Below are 27,104 nucleotides of genomic sequence, written 5' to 3'. Positions count from 1 at the left end.
CTCGAAGGTTTTCCCGCGTGCCTTAACCGATAACAAGGTCAATTCAGGCCCTGTAGATTACGGACGGACTGAAGTGGTTTATATAGTCAAGACAATCGCAGGCGCCTCCAGTTGGCACTCATTTCTTGTATGTTGCAGGTCATGGGGTTCGTCCGGATGTCAACCGCCCTGTGGCTTCTGATTTCACTCACGGGTAAGTCGTCACGGCGGAAAATGAACGCGCGGTAACGAACGCACAGGACTCGCGCTCTGATCGTCCTGTACAAACTTAATTATGTATGTAGATGATGATAATAACAGTTTGGTGCGGCTCAATGGCCTGGTTGCAACTCTTTCTATTGGATGCCACTTCGGCGACTTGTGTCGCTAACCTATCCCAGTTATCCAACCGGGGAAAGAGGACCTACAGTTTAACGTGTAATAGGAGCCACGTGTTATTCCTGACGACCACTAGTATCGTTGAGAGCTGAAGGCTTGGTTAAAACGAAGACTGAAAAATCCCGCGATCTCTCTCGGTTTCCACATGGGCGCTTTACCTCCAGATTACCAGGCCCGAGCCGGCCCCGGTAGCCGTGCGGTTGTGGCGCTGCAGTCCGGAACCGCGGGACTGCTACGGTCGCAGGTTCGAATCCTGCCTCGGGCATGGGTGTGTGTGATGTCCTTAGGTTAGTTAGGTTTAAGTAGTTCTAAGTTCTAAGGGACTTATGACCTAAGATGTTGAGTCCCATAGTGCTCAGAGCCATTTTACCAGGCCCGACGTATATACAGAAAGTTGAACTGTAGGCTTTGATAAGTGAGTTGGTGTCAAAATATGTGACATATATAGCCGTATCTTTTGATGGTATTGACTTAGAAACTAAAACAATTTACACCGCCAAGGAACCGTAGACCTTAGTATTTGACGTAAATTTCAACTTTATACCTCTGTCTGTTCCTGAGAAAAAGGGCTCTTGGCGGGCCACGTCTTTTGAGTTCATTGACCTGGAACCTTAAATTATTTACACCGTCAGCGGACCACAGCCCTTAATACCTGATATAAATTTCAAGTTGATACGTACGTCTGTTCGCGAGAAGAAAGGGGCGTTAACAGTCGTACAGACAGATCGACGGACAACAAATAGCAAAAAATATTTTTTGCGTCATATAATTACAAATTAATAACTTTCGGATTTTTCCCTTACTTTTAATGTGAAACTGTGCTTCTTGTCAGCAGGAAGTATCCCGTAGATTTTGATGAGTAGGTTTGCAATCACTGAAATATGTCACATAAATGGCAGTATCTTTTGACTGCATTGACTTAGAAACTTAAATTGTGCCCTCCGCCAAGCGACCGATTGAGGTACGGAACCCTAACAAAGATTATGTGGAATGGTGCGAGGAACTTTGAAATTTGATTAGTGTAATGGATAGTGAACTGTGAAAACTTAGATCCAGGAACTATCGGTACAACAGTTGTAAATTGTCGTAGCTATGTTGGGAAGATACCGAGACCTCCAAGTGTTAATAGAAAGCACTGATCCCCAAATCATTATAGGCACTGGAAGCTGAATAATGCAGGAGGTAAGTTCAGCTGAAACTTTTTCGAAGGACCCAACGGTGATCAGGAAGGGTAGGGTAAACACATTTGTCGGTGGCGTGTTTGTTGCTGTTAAAAATAGTTTATCTTGTAGCGAAATCGAAGTAGATAGTTCAAAAAATGGCTCTGAGCACTATGGAACTTAACTTCTGAGGTCATCAGTCCCCTAGAACTTACAACTACTTAAACCTAACTAACCTAAGGACATCACACACATCCATTCCCGAAAAATGGCTCTGAGCACTATGGGACTTAACTTCTGAGGTCATCAGTCCCCTAGAACTTAGAACTACTAGAACTACTTAAACCTAACTAACCTAAGGACATTACACACATCCATGCCCGAGGCAGGATTCGAACCTGCGACCGTAGCGGTTTCGCGGTTCCAGACTGTAGCGCCTAGAACCGCTCGGCCACTAAGGCCGGCAAGTAGATAGTTCCTGTGAGTTAGTATGGGTAGTGGTCATTCTTGGCAAGGTTCAAAGAAAGCTTGAGTTTAATGTCAAACACGTACCCGACTTGTGTAATTATAGTTTGTGGTAACTTCAATTTACCCTCGATATCTTGGAGAAAATACACGTTTAAATCTGGAGGTGCGAATAAAACATCGTCCGAAATTGTGCTAACCGCGTTCTCTGAAAATTATTTCGTGCAGTTAGTTCATGAGCCCACTCGAATAGTAAATGGTTCCGAAAACACGTTTGACCTCTTAGCAACAAATAATCCTGAGTTAATAGCGAGTATCAAAATGGATACAGGGATTAGTGAACACGGTTTTGTCGTAACGAGATTGAGTATTGTAGCCCCCAAACCCTCCAAAAATAAACGAAAAATATACCTATTCGAAAAAGCATATAAAAATTAAGAATGTAACAGAATTCAAATAAATAGTATCGACAACAATTGAGAGATTTATACCACATAAATTAACATACGACCGAGCTGATCCCCGTTGCTATACAAAACCGGTCTGAATACTGTTACGGAAAACACGAGAAAGCTTGCCAAATTCAAACGAATGCAAAATCTCCAAGGTTGACGATCTCGAAACTTTGTCCCGAAACCTGGCAGAAAATCCAAAGATATTCTGGTCGCATGTAAAGTACGCTAGTGGCAAGACACAATCGATAACTTGTCTGCGTGATAGCGATGGAAACACTACCGACGACAAAGCTGCTGCCGGCCGCTGTGGCCGAGTGGTTCTAGGTTCTTCAGTCTGGAACCGCGCGACCGCTACGGTCGCAGGTTCGAATCCTGCCTCGGGCATGGATGTGTGTGAAGAACCATTATAACAAAGCTGCTAAACGGAGTTACTAAACACGTCTTCCGAAATACCTTCACCAAAGCAAATATTCCAGAATTCGAAGCAAGAGCAGCTGCCACCATGAGTAACTTAGAGGTAGATACCCTCGGAGTAGTGAAGCAACTTAAAACACAATAAAAGCAAGTCTTCCGATCCAGACCGTATACCAATTAGGTTCCTTTCAGAGTATGCTGAAGCAATGGATCCATATTTAACAATCATATACAATCGCTCGCTCGATGAGAGATCTTTACCCACAGACTGGAAAGTTGCACAGGTGACACCAATATTCAAGAAAGGCAGTAGGAGTAATCCACTAAATTACATGCTCATATCATTAACGTTGATTTGTAGCAGGATTTTGGATCAAGCTTTTCATTCGAACATTATGAATTACTTCGAAGCGAACCGTCTGTTGACAACAAAGAAAGCTTCTTTGTTGTGAAACACAACTAGCTCTTCACTCGCACGAAGTGCTGACAAGGGAACCTCCCCATCGCACCCGCCTCAGAGTCAGTTATAAGTTGGCACAGTGGATAGGCCTTGAAAAACTGAACACAGATCAATCGAGAAAACAGGAAGAAGTTGTGTGGAACTATGAAAAAAATAATCAAAATATACAAACTGAGTAGTCCATGTGGAAGATAGGCAATATCAAGGACACTTCGCTCTCATAAGTGTCGTGGTCGCGTGGTCAGCGTGAGCAGCTGCAGAACGAGAGGACCGTAGTTCAAATCTTCCCGCTAGTTAAAATTTTACTTTCTTTATTATCGCAAAGTTATGATCTGTCCGTTCGTTCACGGACGTCTCTGTTCACTGTAATAAGTTTAGTGTCTGTGTTTTGCGACCGCACCGCAAAACCGTGAGAATAGTTGACGAAAGGACGTGCCTCTCTAATGGGAACCGAAAATATTTGATCGCAAGGTCATAGGTCAACCGATTCCTCCATAGGAAAACACGTCTGATATATTCTATACGACACTGGTGACGGCATGTGCGTCACATGACAGGAATATGTTGTCGACCCACCTAACTTATACACTTGGTGAATGGGTAAAAAGATTCTTCTACCTTGCCCGATTTAGTTTTTCTTGTGGGTGTGATAATCACTCCCAAAAAAGTGATGAAAACATAAGAGTTTGTCCCATAAACTGCAACAGATGAATGCAACAGTTTCACAGTCGCACAGTTTGTTTAGGTGTAGCGTCCCCATACTATGGCGCAGTTACCTCGCATCGGACGGACGGACGGACAGATAATAATTGTCTGAAAATAAAAAATTAAACTTTAGACTCGTGGGAGATTTGAACCAATAATCTTCCATTCCACAGCTGCTCACGCTAACCACGAGACCACGGCACTGCTGAGCTCAGAGCGTCCCTTATTTTGCATAAATTGCACATGCACTACTCAGTTTGTATATTTTGTTTATTTATTCATAGTTCCACACAACTTCTTCTTGTTTTCTCGATTGATCTGTGTTCAGTTTTTCAAGGACTATCCACTGTACCAACTTATAACTAAATCTGAGGGGGGGGGGGGGGGGGGGGTGCGATGGAGAGGTTCCCTTGTGAGTGCTGTTGACAAGGGATTTCAAATTGATTCTGTATTTCTAGATTTCCAGAGGTTTTTGACACTGTAACTCACAAGTGGCTTGTAGTCAAGTTGCGTGCTTATGGAATATCGTCTCAGTTATGTGACTGGACTTGTGATTTCCTGTCAGAAACGTCAAATTTGTGGTAGTTGGCGGAAAGTCAGAGTAAAGCAGAAGAGATTTCTGGTCTTCCCCAACGTAGTGTTATAGACCCTTTTCCTTATCTAGATAAACGCTTTAGAAGACAATCTGAGCAGCGGTCATAGGATATTTGCAGATGATGCTGTCGTTTTTCGTCTAGTAAAGTCATCGGAACATCAAAAAAAAAAATTGAAAAACGATTTAGAAAAGATTTATGTATGGTGTGGAAATTGGCAATTGACCCTAAATAATGAAAAGTGTGAGGTCATCCACGTAAGTTCTAAAAGGAATCCGTTAAACTTCGAGTACACGATAAAGCAGTCAAATCTAAGAGCCGTAAATTCAACTAAATACCTAGGAGCTACAATTACGGACAACTTAAATTGGGAAGAACAAATTGAAAATGTTGTGGGAAGGCGAACCAAAGAGTGCGTCGTATTGCGAGAACACTTAGAAGATGCAACAGATCTACTGAAGGGAGTGCCTAGGCTACGCTTGTCAGTCCTCATTTGGAGAACTGCTGCGCAGTGGGAGATCCTTACCGGATAGGATTAACGAAGTACATCGAGAAAGTTCAAAGAAGAGAAGGACGTTTTCTGTTGTCTGGAAATAGAGAAGAGAGTGTCACCGACATGATATAGGAATTGGGGTGGACATCATTAAAACAAAGGCATTTTTCATCGTTGCGGAATCTTCTCACGAAATTTCAATCAACAACTTTCTCCTCTGAATGTCAAAATATTTTGTTGGCGCCGACCTGTATAGGGAGAAACGATCATCATAATAAAGTAAGGGAAATGAGAGCTCGCACGGGATGATATAGGTGTTCGTCTTTTCCGCGTCCTGTTCGAGATTGGAATAATAGAGAATTATTGTGAAGATGGTTCCATGAACCCTCTGCCAGGCACTTCAGTGTCGTTTGCAGAGTGTCCATGTGCTCCTAAATGGTAGGCCTAGATGTAGAAGAAGCTATAAGATGAGCGAAATTACAAGTAAGATAAGATTGATTAAGTATAGTCAGATGTTGAAGGAGTTGATAATGAAATGAGATAGTAAAAATAATAAACGAACATCGCTATTTGGGCAACAAAATACGTAACCGACGATGTCAGAAAACAAAGAGGATAAAAGGTGCTGGCGCAGTAGCAGGAAAAAGTTACCAAATAAAATTAAGTACTGGGTAGTCTTTTCGAAAGTATTTGTCTGGATTGTAAGCCTTATATGGATGCGAAACCTGGGCGATTAAAGTAAAGACAAAAAAAAGGACAAAATTTTGATGTTCTGTACTACAGAAGAACGCTGAAGACCGGAAGGTTAGAGCGGATAACTAATGAAGAGGTACTAAATCAAATTGGCGAGAAAAGAAATTTATGGCACAAATGGCTATAAGAAGGCATAGATGGACAGAACGCTTCCTGAGGTATCAGGGAATAGACAGTTTGTTAATGGAGAGAAATGTGTGCGTTTTCGGGTGGGAGAGGTTGGCGACTAACGAAGGAATAGTGTTGTTGTTGTAGTCTTCAGCCCAGAGACTGGTTTGTTGCAGCTCTCAATGCTACTCTATCCTGTGCAAGCTTCTTCATCTCCCAGTACCTACTACAGCCTGCATCCTTCGGTATCTGTGTATTCATCTCTTGGTCTCTCTCTACGATTTTTACCCTCCACCCTGCCCTCCAGTACTAAATTGGTGATCCCTTGATGCCTCTGAACATGTCCTACCAACCGATCCGTTCTTCTAGTCAAGTTGTGCCACAAACTCCTCTTCTCGCCAATTCTATTCAATACCTCCTCATTAGTTATGTCATCTACCCATCTAATCTTCAGCATTCTTCTGTAGCACCACATTTCGAAAGCTTTTATTCTCTTCTTGTCCAAACTATTTATCGCCCATGTTTCACTTCCATACATGGCTACACTCCATACAAATACTTTCAGAAACGACTTTCTGACACTTAAATCAATACTCGATGTTAACAAATGGTGTAAGCAGTCTAAAATGTATGTATTGGCGAGTTGCATCAACAGTTCTAAATGAAAACCACTACAAAATATGACCAAAACGAACAAGAAAAGTCACAGACGATGGTAGCCTTGAACGAGGAAAGTTTAGAAAGTAAAGATATTTTAGCTGTACAAAATGAAAAACATAATATTTATTGGGAGAAACAAGTCTGTTACATACTTAAAGCTTCTTTCACTTCTCTACATGATCATATCCCGCATTTAAACACTTGTCGTATCTGGTCAAGGTTTTCAGAATTCCAGTTCATTAAGCTAGGTGACCAATGCAAATCGCTGTTGTCAGACTCCGGGAATACTACTGTGAGCTATCCAAAACAGGAGGCGAGGAATCATTTCCAGAGGAATTATGCCTCTTCACGACAATACCCGTCCTCACACTGCTGCTGCAACTCAAGAATTGCGAGATCAAATACGATGGGAAGTTTTTTATTATCCACCCGCCCTACAGTACGGACCTTACTACTGATGATTTCTACCTTTTGTCTAAGCCGAAGGAGTTTCTGGGCTGTAAACGTATTGGAAGTGATACAGGGTTGGTGAATGTAGTCACTTCCTTAAAGGCGCATGTCCACTAGCAAGTAACTTCGGCAAGCACTTGCGTTACAACAAAAACTTGCTTTGCACTATTATTATTACTGAAGAAAAATTTTGACGAAAATCGAAAAGTTAAGAAAGAAAAATAAATTTTTGGATGATGAAATGGATACAGAGGTGTACATATTTACCAAGAAACCCTACTAAATGAATTAAAATCAGAGGAAGGACTTCGCTCAGATTGAATATTTCTTTATGAGAATGTCTTACGTAATTTTAAAAAATCTCTTGTCTGTTGTACAAGAAACTGTTCGATCCCGGATACAAAAATGCTGTAAAATGTGTCACCAAGACACCACCTTTTAATTATTATTCGACTTTTGCAGACAGTATTTATTACAAACGTAATGCATCTATGTTTACGCCAAAATTAAGAATCAGCTAAAATTCCCGTCTCTACTGCAATTCTACGGTACTTAACCTTCTGGTGGAACGAAGTAATCGGTTCATTTTTTCGCACTTCCTTGGCTGACGGTGGTCAAGTACATATGTTTATGCGTTCCCACGGTACGTTTGTTTGGGTGCCTCTGTCTTTGTGACATTCTTCTTTTCCACACTGACATTGTCGCACCGGTATCAAACGAATAAAATTTCTGCAAGTTTGAGAAAATTTTCCAGCAACTGGCAAGTACTTGCTGCAAGATGCGAGAAACTGTTTTAACTGGCTTTCCGAAGCTACTTCTGCAAGTAAACTTGTTGAGGGAGTTTCCACACCAAATAAGTTGCAGAAGTAACTTCCTCAAGCGATTTGCGGGAGTTTACTTGCTAGTGGACACGCTCGTTAATGAACAGGTGGTAGGAGAGTCTAACATGGGTTTTCTTAAGTTCGTCGCCATATATGACAAATGTTTAAATGTTGGAGGTGATTATGTAGAGAAATGAAGGAAGTTTCATGTAGGTAACAGGATCGTTTTTTCCAGTAAATATTGTGTCTTTTATTATGTAGAACTAAACTTTTTTTTCTGGATGTCACAAATGCTTCGTTATTTGCCCACTTGTGTGCAGCTCCAATTTATAGCTTTTGGAAAACGCGCCAAAAGTTTACAACTCGTTGAAATGGTATCGTAGAGGGCGAATGTTTTCGTTACTGACAGGATGTATGTATGTATGTATCTCATTTCACGAACAAGCTAACCTTTACGGTGCAAACAAGAATATGAAATTTTTACAGAAAATTTTGGCCACATCGCTACACTCCTAAGAGCCAGTTGTAGCAGCTGCTGAAGTTCTATTCTCGGAATAGCGCGGAAAACGCATTGTACGCATACGTAATAACTGTAACCAGAGAATAAATTCGGGATAGCTAAATTGGTGATTCTGGAAGGGTTAGTGAAGTTAACCGGACAATAAGTTTTGAAAATGGCAGGAATTAGTAATTGTTTGTTAGAACGAGGAAGGAGAAGAAACGGGTACAGCACACAAATTATATGGAAGAATATGACGATTCCAAATTTATATAAAAATTTTGTACTTCTACTGTTTTTCGAACTCATGCTTGAGAAACTGGAGCATATGAATGAAATGTGAAACTATTTCCTAACATTAAACTTTTTGCTTGTAGTAGGCTTAATAGGCATTTGTATTCTTTCGTGTTGTTTATGTAAATAAGATAGACAAAAATGACCTTTTTTCCAAAACAATATCGCATATTTGGCGTGTGTTTCAATTGCTGCAATATTAAAAAGGCTTATTTCGTTTTATCTAGCAGACAGTGACAAAATAGTCGTAATCAAATCGAGAAACCACTCCAGTCTTGGGTACAATTCGTATTAACAGCTTTTTCGGTATTAGACAACGATATTTTGATTTTTTATGTAGCAAAACGTTTGACAAACTTTGATGAGGCAATATATTCTTTGGTAGAAAGGCAAGCACGCCGTGTAAAGCTGTAGCAACATTAGAGAGAAAAAAATGCTGGGACCTAACGAATTTTCTGAAGAGTTCTTATTTCCGGGTCACAAATAATTTTTAAAGTGGGGTGGAATGTCAGACCGGCTGACTAGGAGCAGGAGAGACACCACAGGGCGTTTTGATTTCCACTATCCTGAATTGATGGCTTCCATTACAAAATATACACGTTTGAATTCCACATATCTGTATACAGAGAGGTGCGATAGAAGAATGCTGTGTGAAACTTTTTCCACTTTGCACTTTGGCATACTTAGGACAAAATAACATGTCTTACATTTCCTCGAACATATATGTTCTATAAATATCAAGCTCTTTAGAAAGACATGCAGTGCAAAACGAACATTTTTTGAATATCGTAGATCCGGGGCTGATGGACCTCAAAAACTAAGTTACACTATCAACGTGCAAGAGCAGTGCGTTGTTAGAAGGCGGTAGAAGTACATGTCCCGGGCTTCCTGCAGCTGTTCTATTGTGCTATGGATAAAACATACACAATACCGTACATCTGAAATAGCGCGTCAACTGGAAAAGTGCTCCAAAGTTGGAGAACGCTGGTCAGAGCAATTCTTGTGGGCAAAACGTCTTAAATGCACATAGATCCACCGTGAAATTCTGGCAGTATGTGTGCGGTCATAGTGAGGTGAAATGGCGTCAACAATTTGATCTAGGCTGCACGGACGGTCGGGAGGTCCAGATCTTGCACCACGCGTTTTCAAACTTCTCGGTAAGGTGAGAGAACAAGGGAAGGAGATTTCCCAACGATGAGGGCGTTCACAAGCGGGTCTCAGATGGTTCCATGAGTTGCCATGTGCAGGTTAATCAGGAATGTCCTGATTTTTCACTCGTTGTGCCAGTGACCTAAACGAGTCTCAGATGGGACGCTAAATATCCAGATTTCCTACTAAGTAATTCGATTACTGACCATTTTCCCTTTTTAAAAAATAGGGAAACTTAATGTTTTGCACACAAAAAGTGGGGGCGGGGAGAGGGGTGAAAAATCGTTGTCCTAGGTCACCTTTCTCCGCAAATACAGCCGTAGATACACTTCTACAGAGAATTGAGTTGCATTTACACACTGGCCATCAGTGCTGCAGCCGAGGGACGTGCTCCACAAAATTTTTTTTTAAAAAATCAGGGAAACTGTAGTGTAGACAGAATTTTTCAGTGGACTGCTGATAAAGCATTCTCCCCTCCAATCTTGCCCTGTGTCGCATTGAGTTTCAGTGGCATCCACTAAGTTTCGTAGCAGTTCAGTTTGCAAAACTGTCAAGGCTTCTTAAAAGAACTGTAAATGGAATATTGGCAGTTGGAAATGAGTTCATTTCATACAAACCACCATTGATTTTCTAATGTGGAGGTCACGCTAATTATGCACTTGTCGCTTATGATCACAAAAAGCAGTGGATAAAGGTCATTTTCAAAACTGAAATTAAAAAACCAGGCCTCGGACCTCCATGTCAGAAGAAAGGCACAATGCTTTGTCTCCACACAGTGTTGAAAGTAATATTGCAAATCAACTAAAATATGAAGTCACACTGACGGGAAAATAATCGCAAAACCAAGGTGTTGTGTGCCATAAACAAAAGTTGGTAATAGTGTTTCTACAACTGAAAGATGGTATCTATTCATATTTCGCTAGAAGCACCACTCTGAGGATCCAAATCAGGTTTGCTTTAAATACACACTGTAACGGTCATGAGCGTTAGTTACCTTTGTGACTGGACGTGGTGAGTTGATGTTATTCAAGATTGGCTTTAAGGCAACAAAGACGCCGTTAGTAATATATCCGAGTTTGAATGAGGTCGTGAAGATAAGACCATAAGAAGCTGGATATACCTTCTGTGATACTACGTATTTATTTGGCACGATTGTAGCAAGTATACATGGTTGCTGGCAGGAGTGATCACTAACATGTTCGGTCACAAGAAGACCAGACTGCAGTAGGTCACTTGTCATTACCAAGAGGAAAGACCATCATGTTTGGCATATGGCTCTGGCACATCATGCTGAACCTGCAGAAGTAATCTGAGCCGAAATTGGCAGCGCAGTGGCACAACGAACTGTTACAAATCAGTTACTCCAAGGACAGCTCTGAGCCAGATGAGCAGAGCCAGTGTGCATATCACTTGACCCCAAAACATCACCATTTGTAACTTTATTGGTGTCAAGCGAGAGCTCACTAGCGAGCAGGGTGTTTTCTGATGAAAGCTGGCTTTGCCTCGGTGCCAGTGATGGCCGTGTGTTGGTTAGGAGGGGGGCAGTTGAGGGCCTGCAACCAACAGGCGTGCATGCTAGACACACTGGACCTATACCTGTTAGGGCAATTTTGTATGACAGCAGTGGTTGTTTTCCAACAGGATATCGCTCTCCCACATACCACTGTCGTAACCAAACATGCACTGTAGAGTGGCAACATGTTACCTTGGCCTGTACAAACACCAAATCTGACTTCAAACACCAGGTCTGTTTCCAGCTGAGCACAAATGGGGCATCATTGGACAACAGTTCCAGCATCATCCACAACGAGCATTAACTGCCCCTGTATTGACTGACCAAGCAGAACAGGCATGGAGATCCATCCCACAAACTGATATACAGTACCTGTACAACACAATGCATGCAAATTTATATTCTTACATTCAACATTCTGGCAGTTGCACATATTTGCAATGGCTTATCTCACACTTACATTATCATATGATCTTACAAATTAAACCAATGCTAACAACCTAAATATGTTGCCTAGACAAATATATCTCTGAAATTTCATTACTCTACATAATTATTTTTTGGTGTAGTAGTTTCTTTTATTTCTTTGTATCACAAGATGCTTCATTAATATTAACTCCTCAATAGCCAAATAATATCCTTGAACAGGTATTATGAAACTTAATATCCATGAACATGTAATATGTGACAATGTATGACACAACTACTCATACAAATGCTTAGAGCTAAGTATCACAAGATGCTTAATTAATATTAAGTCCTCAATAGCCAAATAATATCCTTGAACAGGTATTATGAAACTTAATATCCATGAACATGTAATATGTGACAATGTATGACACAACTACTCATACAAATGCTGTAGAGCTAATTATAAGAACTGTAAAGAATGTAAGTAATTAGATATTATTTAACAAGGACCATTGTTCAATCATTGATGACATCTATGCAGCATATATTGTACCATGGATGAATTAATAAATCAAATCAAATCAAACCAGTTAGCCAGTAAGAATATTTGAAAATTTCATTTCAAGGCTGTTTATTTGGGGAAGCAATGTGTTCGAATCAGTTATAGTCACAATTTGTTTGGCTGATACGTTTCTTTTGTTGTCATATTGCTGACAAACATGTTGCTTTTAGTTTCAATATCATATTTTAAAAATGAAATACTCGTTTCTTTCTTGGACATGAATCTCAGCTTTTTTACATACAGTTGTTTATAGCAATGTTAATTAATTGTTTTGAGTGCCTAAATGATATCAGATCTTTGGTCTTTTTAATCTCATAAATTCATTAAAACAAAAATTTTATCATAGAGTTTTATAAGATTAAATAATAAACCTTAAATGTTCTGTAATAGGCTTTCACTTCAAAAATTTCTCTAAAATGCTATTTTTATGGATTAGTCTCCATAAGATTGCCCATGATATGGCTCCCACTGCATGCTTAGCCTTATGATCTATAGCCATATATGGCCCTGTAAGATGACAAAAATTGCAAATTTACAGTTTTCCAAGGGCCATTTGCTGTGTGGGACAATATCTCACTTGAGATACAGTGTTATCACAAACTGAACACATATTCTGCTGCAACAAACAGACAGACCTTTTAATTCAGTATTACTTTGAAGAATGTCAGAACTTATAGTTACTAGTAACTAGGAGCAAGCATATTCATACACATTTGTTGTGATATCTCTAAACTGTTTTGTCATTTCTTACTTTTCTCCTACAACAGAAAATACCAAATGGCTCCGTGTTCTAAAAGCTCCCTGTAGTGGTTGACCTTCAGCTGGCAGTGTTTTTCATATGTTTACAACTGATGTCAAAAACTACTAATATATGATGCAGGAAGTATTCACTGACAACGAGTATTCACGAAGTACTTAACTGAGAGATTATAGTTTCTGTGGGATTTCTGCAAATTATTTTGCTGTTGGGCAAATAAGATCTGACACATGTGAATGCTTACTTTATTTACATGTGTCTGAACCTTCCTGTTCATCAGCAAAATAATTTGTACACATCTTTTAAAAACTATACTCTCTCAGTCAAGGATTACTGGTATTACAAATCTACTATAAAATCATGGCATTAGTATATGTAGCAATTAACATATACATTTTTCAATAGCTTTGAACCCTCCCCCACCCCCCCCCACCCCCTCTCCTTTTTCTCAGATCCTGAGTACATTTACAGCTTCTTGTATATATCATGTTTTTGTGTTCCAAATATGATGTATAAAAAGCTTCTGACTTTACAGAATGACAAGAGCAGAGAAACGGCAGACTTCTTGTAAATGCTACAGATGATTTGTGTAAGTTCTGTCTGCCCCCATCCTGAAATTCTAATGTCTTCACTTTGACTGACAAATCTTCCTCTATGAGACTTAAAAAAATGTCATACTTGGTAAGTTTATGTCGAATAAAGTGACTTTCAATATTTTGCAACTTTTTGCCAGTGACCTGGAACTTTCCTTTGTGTAACTGCTGGTACTTGCATACAGTTACCAAATTAGTCGATGACCGCACCCGAATCAGACTGTTTATGCAAAAGTTACTCTCTCCTCATGTAAAACATATGTTATTCATGCTGGTGTCATCTAAGAGCAAATGATGATTCGCATGTATGGTAAAAGCCAGGTTGCACTGTGAGCGAAATTCATTTACGCTGTAGGTCTCCATCCCGTCTCGACAAGTCAGGGCAAGGGCATACAGCTCCAATCGGACTTCCTGAAGGGAGGGCAACTTCCTTTTCGAGGAACACCGCTGAGAAAAATTTAGAGAACCTCCATTTCATGCTGACTGCCGAACGATCCTAATGCAACAGTTACTCTCTCCTCATGTAAAACATATATTATTCATGCTGGTGTCATCTAAGAGCAAATGTTAAACTCTGTTTGTGGACATAGCATTGATGCTGAGCTTGGTAATTGTGAATGGGCAAAAGTTGGAATCCATAATGATCAAATAATGATGAGTGCAGTACCCATGTAGAAGTTATTGTTAAATGCTGTGTTTTATTTTTCTGCGCTGCATAAGGGCTATTTGTGCTAGAGTTAGTTATGAAGTAGCTTGTGGTCAGTCTCTGGCATTATTAAGTATTATTGGGGAAGGAAACATACTGTCTACACACTGAGGTTAGGTACACAGAATAAAACACTAGATACAAGACCTGCCTACCTTCATCCCCACAACAGGGGGTTCTTCTCATCATGGGGCCTGAGTGTCTTGCCCTTCCTTCCTAATTTTCTGCAAATTATCTCTATCTCCCCCTCCTGAAGAAGGAATTAATAGTTGCAAAAGGTATGTTAGTGTTATCACTTTTACTGTTATATGTGACAGTCAGAAGTACTCAACATTTTGCCTTGTAAAGGTAAGCAGAGACCAAGATTTTGTTAGGCTTGTTTACTCAACTTGATTTTCTTTCAATACAACTATTTATATCTTAGTTCAATGTACACTGTTAAGACAAAAAAAAAAAAAAAAAAAAAATGCACCATGAAGAAATTATGCAAATTTTTCAAAAACTGATATTCATACATGCATTGATGATAAATGTAAAATTTGCAGCCAGTGGATGAGTATGTGATGATGCAGTGCAATTTCATCACTCAGCTGGAAAGGATAGTAAACACGGGGACATGTCATTACTAGAGCCTAAGTCTTTGTGAATTTCATTCCGTATACTCAGTTGGATAGTAACTACGCATCACAGATAGGTGCATGAACAATACCACAGATATCAACATTTGAGAGCGTATGTGTAGCTCGACTCAAAGAAGCTGATTGTAGTAATCAGTGAATCACTCAAGAATTTGAATAGAAAAATAGGTGGACCATGGCCGAACATGGCATCAAGAAGGATGCAGTTGACCTGGAAACAGTACAGAATGTGAGGACCGAGCGATCATCAGAGAGGCACTGAGAGATCTAGATTCATTGTTGTCATCAATCTAATGTGTGTCTGATGCTTCAGGGACCACAAGGACCATTGAAAGGTGGTTCACAGAAAGGAGGATGAGCTCATATCTCCTCTTGTGCGGACTACCATTGACCTCTGTACACCAACAAGCCAATTTGCAGTGGTGTTGGGCACATTAAGCCCGAAATCTCACTGACTTGGGTAGAATTGTCTTCAGTGATAAGTCCTACTTCAAATTGGGGTCCTATGACTACCGACAATGTGACTGGAGATACCCTGGACAGCAGTGGGATACCAACCTGACTGTCACTCACAATGACCTGACAACCAAGAGCGATGATCTGGGGTGTCATATCATTTCATAGCAGGACCTCTTTGGTTGTCACCCCCAGCACCCTTACAGCACACGGTGAATGATATTCCATGCCCCATTTTGTTGCCCTTCATCACAGCAACATATGCCCCCTGTGCATGGAGAGAGTTCCTACTGCTTGTCTTTGTACTTACCAAACCCTACCTTAGCCAAGAAGGTCTCTGGGTCTCTCACCAACTGAGAACATTTGGAGCAGTATGGGAAGGACCCTACAACCAGCTTGGGATTTTGATGGTCTAACTTACTAATTTGACAGAATTTGGCACAGTATCCCCCAAGAGGACATACAACAACTCTATAAATCTATGCCAAGCCGAATAACTGTTTGCATAAGGGCCAGAGTGGTCCAACACGTTGTTGGCTTGCTCAGTTTGTTTTCTTTCTGTTGAATGAATCATTCAGCTGTTCTTAAATTGTAATCATTTGTTTGTCTGTTCATGTACATCACATCTACCAACTTCCCCATCAGACAATTTGTTTGTGGTGCACATTAGTCCACTTGTCTAAAGTTGAATCTATGAAGTTTTTGTCTGAAATTTTATTAAAAGAATGGAAAAGATATTTTAGCTATTCCTAAGTGTTTGCTATTTCCAGAAATTTTGCTTTTATTCTGAGGAACCAGGTCTCTTAATTATTGTGGAATTGAAACATAATTTCTCAAGCAGTTAAAATTTATTAGGAAGGAAAGATTCACTGAAAAAAGGTTGCTGATTCAATTCTTTTGTGTTTCACACAGCTATAAATAAGCACAATTGTAAAGTTTATTTCATTATTATTAATTTCTCCATAATTTCAATATTTAGTTCATTTTCATATTATACACAAAGCAATAAATAAATTTTGTAATAAAAGTTTTTCCTTCTCTAACAGTATAACATTCTGAATGATGTGTCACTCTGTACTGTCTGTGATTCAATTCACTCCAAAGCTAAAAGTTGTGTTTTGTCTTATAATAGATAATTTTGTGTTCATTTTCAGTGATAGTGGCAGCAGACCAACAATGTGTACCAAAATACTATGGTGACAACAAGATTGTCTGTGTCTGCAATGCGACATACTGTGATACTGTTGATAAACCAGCACCTGTTCCTTCAGGCCAATATTTGCTCTACACTTCAACTGAAGACGGCTTACGATTCAGCAAGAGCACTGGTTCATTTACTTCTTCCAGAAACATTTTTCGTAAGTAAATGCAAATTGCAAAATAATTTTTCTGCAACATCTTATGAGACTATATGGGTATTACAATGCTGTTGTTTTTAATAGCCAATAACAGTCTTTTACTCCAATCCTGGTTCTGTTGGGACAATCAGATGAAGACTTTAATTCCTTTGTTGTCATAAACATATTTTTAAGGATTCTCATGACATAAGGATAACATGGAAGATGAGGAGAGAGAGAGAGAGAGAGAGAGAGAGAGTGTGACTGAGTGAGTGAGTGAGTGAGAGAGAGAGTGTGTGAGAGAGTGTGTGTGAGTGTGTGTGAGAGAGAGTGAATTTGAGCTACTATTAATCCTCTACCACACTACAGTTTCCTACAAGAGCAAGGATATTTCAAAAGTCATTTAACTGACCTTCCTTTCATTTATTACTTGGAGATTCATTGGAATCAAATGTAATGACTTGGATGAAAAATTCTCTTCTTTTTATGCATTTTCTCTGGTGAACAGCTGTCATTTCTATCTTCTATCGATGAGCAAATTATGCATCTACTGTTCAGTTCCAATTTTGATGATAAAAAATAAGATTTGAGTTTAATTCCTGTTTACAGTGTGGGAATTAGAGATGGAGCATAAGTTCAAATATGACAAGGAAGAGAAAGGAAATCAGCCATTTTCATTTCAAAGAAGCAGTAACTTAGTGAAACCATTAAAAAAGTAAGCCTGCAGGGCACAATGAAAACATACACTGAAATGGCAAAGTCATGGGATACCTCCTAATATCATGTCACATCTCCTCTTGCCCAGCATAGTGCAGCAACTTGACATGGCATGGACTCCACGAGTCGCTGGAAGTCCCCTGCATAATATAGGGTCAAGCTGGCTCTATAGTTGTCCATAACTGCAGATGCAAGTGCAGGATTTTGTGCACAAACTGACCTCTTGATTATGTCCCATATCGGGCAATATGGGTAGCCAAACCATTCATTCAAACTGTCCACAATGTTCTTCAAACCAATCGCAAAAAATTGTGACCCAGTGACGTGGCGCATTGTCATCTATAAAAAGTCCATCGTTGTGTGGGAACATGAAGTCCATGAACAATTGCAAATGGTCTCCAAGCAGCTGAAGATGACCATCACCAGTCAATGATCAGTTCAGTTGGATCAGAGGACCCAGTCCATTCCATGTAAACACAGCCCACACCATTATGGAGTCATTACCAGCTTGACAACTTGGGTCCATGGCTTTGTGGAGTGTGCTCCACCCTTGAACCTTACCAGCAGCTTTCACCAATTGAAATTGGGACTCATCTGACCTGGCCACAGTTTTAGAGTCATCTGTGTCCAACTGATATGGTGATAAGGCAGGAGAAACTGCAAGTGATGACATTGTGTTAGCAAAGGAACTTTGATTGCTTGTTTGCTAACATAGCCCATTAATGCCAAATTTTGCTACACTGTCCTAACAGATACATTCATTGTACATCTCACATTGATTTCTGTGGTTATTTCAGACATCATTGCTTGTCTCTTAGCAGTGAGAACTCTAAGCAAAAGCTGCTGCTCTCAGTAGTTAAGTGAAGGCCATTGGCTACTGTGTAGCCCATAGTGAGAGGAATTACCTCAGATTTTGTATTCTCGGCATCCTCTTGGCACTGTGGATCTCAGAATATTGAATTTCCTAACAGTTTTCAAAATTTAATGCCCCATGCATTTAGCTCCAACTACCATTGTGAATTCAGAGTCTGTTAGTTCCTGTTGTGTGGTCATCACTTCAGAAATCTTTTTATGTATATCACTTGAATACAAATGACAGCTCCACCAATGCACTGCCCTTTTATAGCATTTGTACATGATATTACCACCTTCTGTGTATGTGCATATCACTATTCTATGACTTCTCACCTCAATGTAAGACTCATTCCCCTCGAACGCCAATTGAGTGTGGTAATCATAGTACCACATTCTCCAGTCATTGTCTGTCATTACATTATTATGCACAGATCAAGAGAATTCCACAGGATAGATTAGCATGGAGAGCTGCATTGAACCAGTCTTTCTACTGAAAACCACAATACACACAAGGATCGATTCAACAAATATTCCTCTTGTTCACCATAATACAACACACACACTAGTTATTTACTCAAATAAATGAGTACTGGATAAATATTGTAAACAGAAAAGGATCCATATATTAGGATTTTTTGGGATATCAAAATATAAAGCTTTTATCAAGCCCATTCTGTTGCATATAATAAAACTATCTGAATGTACAGAGGAGTTTTAAAGTCTTATACCTAATTCATATGACAGAATAATGCAGCACCCTTCCCACGGGGAAAGTTTGTCACACATATTAACCATATACACTATATTATTCCATTATGCATTTCAACTCAAGAGCACATTAGCTTCTTGCTGCATGCAGTAACTAACTTGGGCTTGATAGCATGAATCTCTCTCTCTCTACTAACTTGGACTTGATAGCATGAATATATCTCTCTCTCTCTCTCTCTCTCTCTCTCTCTCTCTCTCTCTCACACACACACACACACACACACACACACACACACGCACATGCACACACAATTGTCTGAAAAAACTAGAATCTCTCAGAAAAACTGAATTCACTGTAAAAATCAGGGAATTAAGGGAATTATTGAAGACTTAGGGAATATTGAGAGACACTAGTGGTAAGTGAACTGTTCATTGATGGAAAGAAGTGTTCATAGCACCGGTAATTCCGTTACAGATCATTCTGAGATTCTGCTTTAGAAACAATCAGTTGTTGGAGTCACATAAGAAAAGGTGAAGGAGGTCAGTCAGTTGTTGCTTGTTGCCCAGTTGCAGTAAACTTTGGTGCACACATTGACCACAGAAATGTTTGATATTGATCATAGGTTCTCAGGCTCCAGATCATTTTCCCATTGCATGATTGTGAGTTCAGCATAGCTGTGAATTCAGCATTCATACAAAAGCAAAAATGAGTTCCAATTTTGAGCAGGCATGTTTTGTAGATCAGCAGCAAATATTTAGGTTTCAGTTCTTTTTTATTGATTTTAGTGAAAAGTAGAACTTTGCTAACTTCTCCCAGCATCATGTTTCAACTGTGACCACAGTATGAAGAGCGTCTGGTTTCAAATATAATGTGTCATTGCTATTGAAGTCTATGATATTGCACTCCGACAACAGTTAGATGTGTATACCTGCAAGGATTTCTCATTTACTTCAGGTTATTGCACTGTGGTATGGTATAGCATGGAAAATTATAGATGAAGATAATAAAGGAATTTTCAGGGTAGGAAAGACCTTATAACTTACAGAATTGTTGATAAAACATCATTAATTATTTGGTCTCTCTCCTTCTGTAGCCTTTGAGACACCAGGTTTTGTCTGTCTCTGTGCCACCAGTCAGAGGTAATATTTTATTTTGCCAATGTCGGAGGCTATTACTCATCTTTCTAGTTCCTTGCTCCTCCCAGTTTATCAATGATTCTCTTCCATCCCTTCTTTTCATTAGTTTCTACATGGGTCTATAAAAACATTCCTACAGGATTTCCATTGGTTCCTAGAGTCACATAAGTAAACATACAATGAACATTTGTCTGTTATTGTTACTGGTACTACAAGACTGCAGGGGATATGTAGCAGATAAAACACTAAGCAGGGTAAAATTGCAGCCCACATTGTTTAATGACCCAATATCTGCTCATGCTAAAAGCCATTGTAAGAGCACAAGGAATGCGGTAGATGCTGTTACTATTCTTGGCTCCAGAAAGTCTTGGGGATGGGCAGGGTTATTGAAGAGAGCTGCTGTGACTCCACCGATGATTTATATAGCTGTGTGATCAAAGGGTTTACAGCTGCATTGCTAAAATCAAGATCCCATGACAAAACAGGCATCACAGAAATTTTTTTATGTGCCATTGTAAAAACCCAAACAGCATTTTAGTTAAAAATATAAGCGAACAGTAGTATAGACAGTGCAAATGAAGTTAACCATAAGAAACCAATTTTTTGTCAAGTCACAAGGGTGAGTACACCATGTCTGGGCAATTCAGTTAAAAGGAAACAGTATAGTACTTTCTGAGACTCTTGTGTAGTTTGTGTGGCTAGCGCAATGCTTCCTTGAATGATATGGAATGAATCTGGTTAATGGGAGGCCTTCATATCAGAGAGGAAGAGCTTAAAGTATTTTGAAAAGAACTAAAAGTCTCAGAAAACCTTAATTTTAGAAGTTCACTTATCTCACTCACTTAAATGCTGGAATGATTTTAATATCTCAAGACAGATGCTAGCAGGAACTGTAAACTTATGCAGAGTGACAGTCTACACAATCATAAAATGTTTTAAGATCAAGCTGTATATCTTGAAAGAAGTTAATAACAACCACAATGTGTTAAGATTTTTGTTGTGTGCTAACGACAACACTCAAACAACTACAAATATTCTCAGTACATGAAGCCAATAAGATTAAATTATCTTTTCTCTCAGTGGCTGATTGTGTCAAATAGTCAAAATTGTTATCTTCTAAATTATATGGCATGAACATTTTTTTGCACTGTGGTTTTCCAAAAGTACACTTTTTCAACTGTATGCTTAAGCAAAGCTCTTTCATTTGTACTATCAAGAGAACAGTTTAAGTGAATGAAGCTTTATAACTAATTAGTTTCAAAAGATTATGGAATAAGAAAAAACTGCTATTATGGAAAGTTCCTTTTTTTTATCCTTACCTATCTTTCTTCTCCTCAGACAACTTTGTCCTCCTGCCCTTCTTCTTCTTCTTCTCCATCTTTTATGTAGGTTTAAATATAGATCAATATTTTTATTTTATAGCAATAACAATTTAAATCATAATATCATGATTATTTCCAGTTTCTTTTTTAATTCCATCTACTGTTGTTTCTGCTTAACTGTTCTACAAAAAAATCAACAGACCCCATGACATACATAAATTAATACTTTAAGCCATAATTTCATGGTAACTCCAAAGAAAAAAGTGTTACCTGTTTGTGATATAACTTATTCTTCTTTATTTTTTAGGTTTCAAGCTGACTGTTGATCCAACTACCACATATCAAACAATACATGGCTTTGGGACTGCGTTCACTGACTCAGCTGGGATAAATGTAGCTTCTCTTTCCAATGGTTCTCAGATAAACCTCATGAGGTAATTGCTAATACATCTGCTGTTTCGTAAATATTAATGATATTTAGATACAAAGTGTCTGAAATGCAACCTGTACTTCATAACTAACAATTCAGAAATAATCTCACTTAAGATATATCAACATTTATTCTTGATTTATCTTATATCAACTATTGAAATAGAGGATTAGTCAACACCACAGCAATAAACTAACAGAATTACAAAGAAGATAGTTTTTACCAAGTAACTCATATTCTCTCTAACATATTGTTGTGGAACTTTGCACATATTTGAAGTGTGCATAAAGTGTCAGTTATGTTCTTTTAGCTTCAAAAATTGTTCACTTATTTGTATTAATTCTTACTATGCTGAATTGAGGTTTACACAGTATGTGTTCACAAATAGTTATATAATAAGTCAGGAAATATAAAGCAAGCAAGCATTATAATGCAAAATTACATTAAATTTGTTGCATGTTTATTCTTAAATTACATTTTCTGGCAAATATATGATTGCAGTCATTCTCGGCATATTCCACCGATGAATTCTTCTTGGGTTATCAGCTGAGTGGTGACGTCATCTTGTCGCAACGTTTCAATGAGTTTCGTACCCATCATCTTCTGGCGAAGTCCAACTTGGCTGATAACCCTAGAAGAATTCATCAGATTTTATGGCACTATACCAAAGGTACTCAGTGTCTGGGTGTTTCAAAAATAATATAATTAATTGAAAATGAAGCAATATTTATCAGCTTTTATGTAGATTGATAAATGATATATGAAAAGAAGTAACAACTCAGAACAGCTCCTCAGACAATGTTGAGTGTGAACACCATTTGCAACATGATTGGTGTCAGAACAGGTGAATGTAGAGGCCACGCAAAAAAAGTCAGGTAATCTGCTCTCATGCAATGTGGGTAAAACATCATTTAACCTTTCTCATACACCATTAATCAGAGTAGAGGCACACCATTTTGTTGCCTAGTAAAGTTGTCTACTTCATCTTAAATCTGAGGAAAGAGCTGTATGAAATGTGTTCAAAAAGTATCATAAATCAATAAGGCACAGGTTAATTTCTGTGGTGGGGGCCATTCATACACAGCCATGAATTTTTTCCCACCAGCAGAAAGCATCAGTCACTGCCAGTCAGTGAAGATATATAATAAGTGCCCATCGGTTTCTAGTAAATTTAGTAGAAATATTGCATCACATTTCACCAAAAACTTGACAATACCCAAATGGAAGCCATTCACAAGATTCAAAAGGCTTTCAGGGACAATACCATGAAAAATTCATGGACAGAGGAGTGGTAAAACTGCTTAAAATGGTTTTATGTCAGTGGACAATGAACCATGTTTAGGCAAATCCTCAACAAGCTGAAATGACATTGTAGACTTAGGTCATGGAAGATCATTCTATCACAGTACAAGAACTTTTTGATTAGGTAGGGGTAAGCAGAATCAGTACATTCAGTTTTGACCAACAATTTATGTATGAGGAGACTATCCACAAACTTCACAATGAAACAGCAGATAATGGAGCAGAAGCAATGCCATCTGGAAACCACACAATATATGCTGGACATTGCAAAAAGTAACCCCAACTTTCTAAACATCATGAACACAGATAGTGAGCTCTGTGTTTATGGGTTGATCCAGAAACCATGATGTGTGTCATCATGGGTAAAACACTCAACATTCATGACGTCAAAAAACACACAGCAGCACCACAGCAATGTTGAGGTCAAGTTGGCCATTTTCTTAGACTCTCATGGGGTGCTGCATCATAAGTACAAAACACAAGACCAAACATTCACAAAGGAATGTTCCAGGAGGCCCCAGACACCTTCATGGTGCTGTATATTGAAAATGACTGGATCTGTGAACAGCAAGAACTTGAGTGCACCATCATGATAACACACCTGCCCATTCTAGGTCTCTGATTCAGAACTTCCTCACCAAACACAATATTCTTGTAGTTATTCAAGCTCCCTACTCTCCAGACTTGACTCTATGAGACTTTTTGTTATTGGCTCAGCTGAAATGTCCCTGAAAGGAACATGGTTTGAGCCAAGGGAAGACATCATGCAGATGCAGCAGTCCAGCTGATCACCATTCCAAAATACACATTCCAGAAGTGTTTCTGATTATGAAAAAGGCCAAACTGTTTTGCTATTTACTTGATTCATGTCTAAAGGAAGGTAGTTTTCTGGGTAGAATGAAAATAGAATCTTGCCAGTTGGCCTGCTACTCTTTTTCTCAAAAGTTCTCAAAAAAATAATGTATGTTAAATGTATGTCATATTTTGAAAAAAAAAGACATCATTAATGGTAGTTAGTTTAGATTATTTCACAAAATAAAACTGACATTAACAGCTGCATTTGAATGCATAATCTCAGTTTGGTTAGATCAAGGCTAGAATCCTATTGGTTTAGTCTGCAGCATTTCTAAAGCTTTTGACCTAGTTGACTATGACATTTTAATAAGGAAATTTGAACACTGCTGGTCAGTACTAACTACAGCCCATCATATCTTCACTGAGCATCTGCTAGCCATCTTGATGGTAGCTATTTAAGACTTCAGTGACTCATCTAAAGATGACTGGTGGGTACCCACTCAAAATATTGTGGAGTGTACAAGGTGTACAACTTTGCTTCTGCCATTTTTTTTTGCAACATTTGAGGCTTTAATTAAACAAATTGGTTACACATGCACCATTAAAAGTATTTTCCATTGCTGGCTACTACTTTCTCCCCTCTTTCGGGCAGTGTATGACGCCCGTGTCGAAAACATTGTTCATCTTTTGAAGCAATCCACGAATTGATCCAATTTGTGACCTCTTCATGAGATCAGAAGTGTTGGTCAGCCAGCCCGTGCACATTGATCTAAACAAGTGATAGTCAGAGGGAGAAATATCTGGAGAATCCGGCGGGTGGAGTAGGACTTCCCATTTTGACATTTCCAAGTACGTTTTGACCTCTTTTGCAATATGGGGTCGAGAACTGTCATGCTGCAAAATCACCTTATTGTGCCTCTCAATGTATTGTGGCCATTTGTCTTTTAATACTCTGCTCAAACACATTAATTGTGTTCAATAACAAGCACCTGTGATTGTTTCAATTGGTTTTAATACCTCATAGTACATGACGCTGAGCTAGTCCCACCAAATGCAGAGCATGATCTTGGAGCCATGAATATTCAGTTTGGCCATCAACATGAAAGCATGGCCGGGATATCCCCATGACTTTTTGCATTTAGGGTTATCATAATGAACCCATTTTTCGTCCCTGGTCACAATGCATTTTTGCCTCTGAAGCAACTGTTCACAAATTCACAAATGCTGTTCGACGTATCTTGATTTCAGCTCACACGGGACCCAAGTTACTTCTTTCTGAATTATGCCCATAGCCTTGAGACATTTTGAAATGCTGTGTCACTCCCACTAATCATGCCAATTCTTCTTGAGTTTGACAGTAGTCTTCACTTAGTAATGTCTCCAATCCTGCATCTTCGAATACATTCTCTCTTCCATCACTATGCCAGTCTATGACATTAAAATCACTGTTCTTGAAGCATTGAAACCACTCACAACACATTCTTTCACTAATAGCATCCATACCATACATACTTGAGAGCATTCAATGAGACTCAGCCGCTGTTTTCTTCATATTGAAATAAAACAGTAATACCTGCCTCAAATGATGGGAATTAGGCTCGTAAACTGACATTTTCAATCAAGCACAACTTTGTGATGCAGACAGAAATCGACTAATGTTTGAATGGGGTTATGTTGACCAAAGTGCAAGCTAACTCCCTGATGCCTATGATCTGTTTCTTTCGACCGCTACTTACCGCTGTCACCACCTATCGGCAAATGGCAGAAGAAAAGTTGTACACCTTTTAGTTAACATCAACAGACAGAAAACCTGAAACTTCTTTGAATATGCTCAACATGCTACCCCTGAAAGAAACCTACAGACACTGAGTCAGTCAATCGTGTTGGCCATGTAGCACAAATAGTCCAGAGTCTAAGGGGTGTCATTTTGTTTCACTTGTACATCCAAGCTGAAAAGTGGCAGAATATGATGATGCTGGAGCCACGTGTTCCTTTGCAGAATGATGGGTAGAAACTCAATAAGTACTGTGGATGTAATCAGAAGGACATAAAGATAAACTGCACTACTGAAATAATTTAGCAAAATGATGAATTCCATTAGATGACAACCATTAGTTCTCACTCAGATATACTTGTATATATAAAATGTTTTTGAAGACCTACAGAAATGAAAATTTCATAAAAGGTACTTTAAGCCACTGAACAAATTCAACACAAAAGACTAAAGTCATTTGTCCCTATTCCTTGTATCTTACGGAAGTGGTACGCGGGTACCTAGGATATCCACAACACTCAGCAGGAAGAAGACCTGCAATATCCAAGTGGATACAGGCAAAACATCCTGACTGGGCAGGGAAAGAGGAGACAGGTACAGATACAAGGCAAGTTATTTTTGTAGCTTGGCAGCTTCAACATCTTGCCCGTTGTGTCAGTCATGCTGCAAACTGTGACAGACTACTTTTATCAGTAAGCAATTTTGAAGTGAGCTAGGTTATGACACACGTGTATCACACCAAACATTTGCTTAGAACCTTGTAGAGGGAGGAGCTCCAGATGCAATCCTGTGAATAATGGATCCTGAAGACACTGCAGAAGGAAAGGGTTAGACTCCTGATCAGTGGCCACAGCACTCCAATCAATTGGCAGTGAGAAATTCACAATCCTGTAACAGGCAGTTAGCCATCACACTGGCATGCCATCGGCATGTTGGATGGTGGTGGTGAACTGAGCAATGATGACGGGGTGAATTGAGCTCAGTAATTTGGTGAAATAGGGACATGAGTTGTTTGCGATCTGTAATCACCTTGAAAATGTGCCCTTCAAACCATGGTCTGAAATGCTTGATGGCCAGAAAAACTGCAAGCAGTTCTGTAATAATTGAGCATTCCTAAGAAATGCTGCCGCCCTTTAAACACTTGTGGCAGAGAAAGTTGTTGAATGTTGACCACTTTCTTGGCAGCGGTGTGATTACAGCTTTTGAGAACTTGTGTCCCACAAATTACATGTCT

The 27,104-nt window shown here is 39.1% G+C and overlaps 1 protein-coding gene across 1 annotated transcript in view; it reads left to right on the top strand.

The window, feature by feature from the left end:
- Positions 1 to 27,104, top strand: part of LOC126273158 (lysosomal acid glucosylceramidase-like) — a 124,076-nt gene that overhangs the window by 71,688 nt on the left and 25,284 nt on the right. The window contains exons 2-4 of the mRNA XM_049976624.1: positions 139 to 193; positions 16,648 to 16,851; positions 21,877 to 22,003. Coding sequence (XP_049832581.1) covers positions 142 to 193; positions 16,648 to 16,851; positions 21,877 to 22,003 — 383 coding nt within the window. The 5' untranslated portion in view covers positions 139 to 141. The remainder of the gene's footprint in view (positions 1 to 138; positions 194 to 16,647; positions 16,852 to 21,876; positions 22,004 to 27,104) is intronic.

The sequence above is a fragment of the Schistocerca gregaria genome, chromosome 5 (assembly GCF_023897955.1).
Source record: "Schistocerca gregaria isolate iqSchGreg1 chromosome 5, iqSchGreg1.2, whole genome shotgun sequence".
NCBI classification, from domain to species: domain Eukaryota; kingdom Metazoa; phylum Arthropoda; class Insecta; order Orthoptera; family Acrididae; genus Schistocerca; species Schistocerca gregaria.
This window is presented reverse-complemented; position numbering and strand designations above follow the sequence as displayed.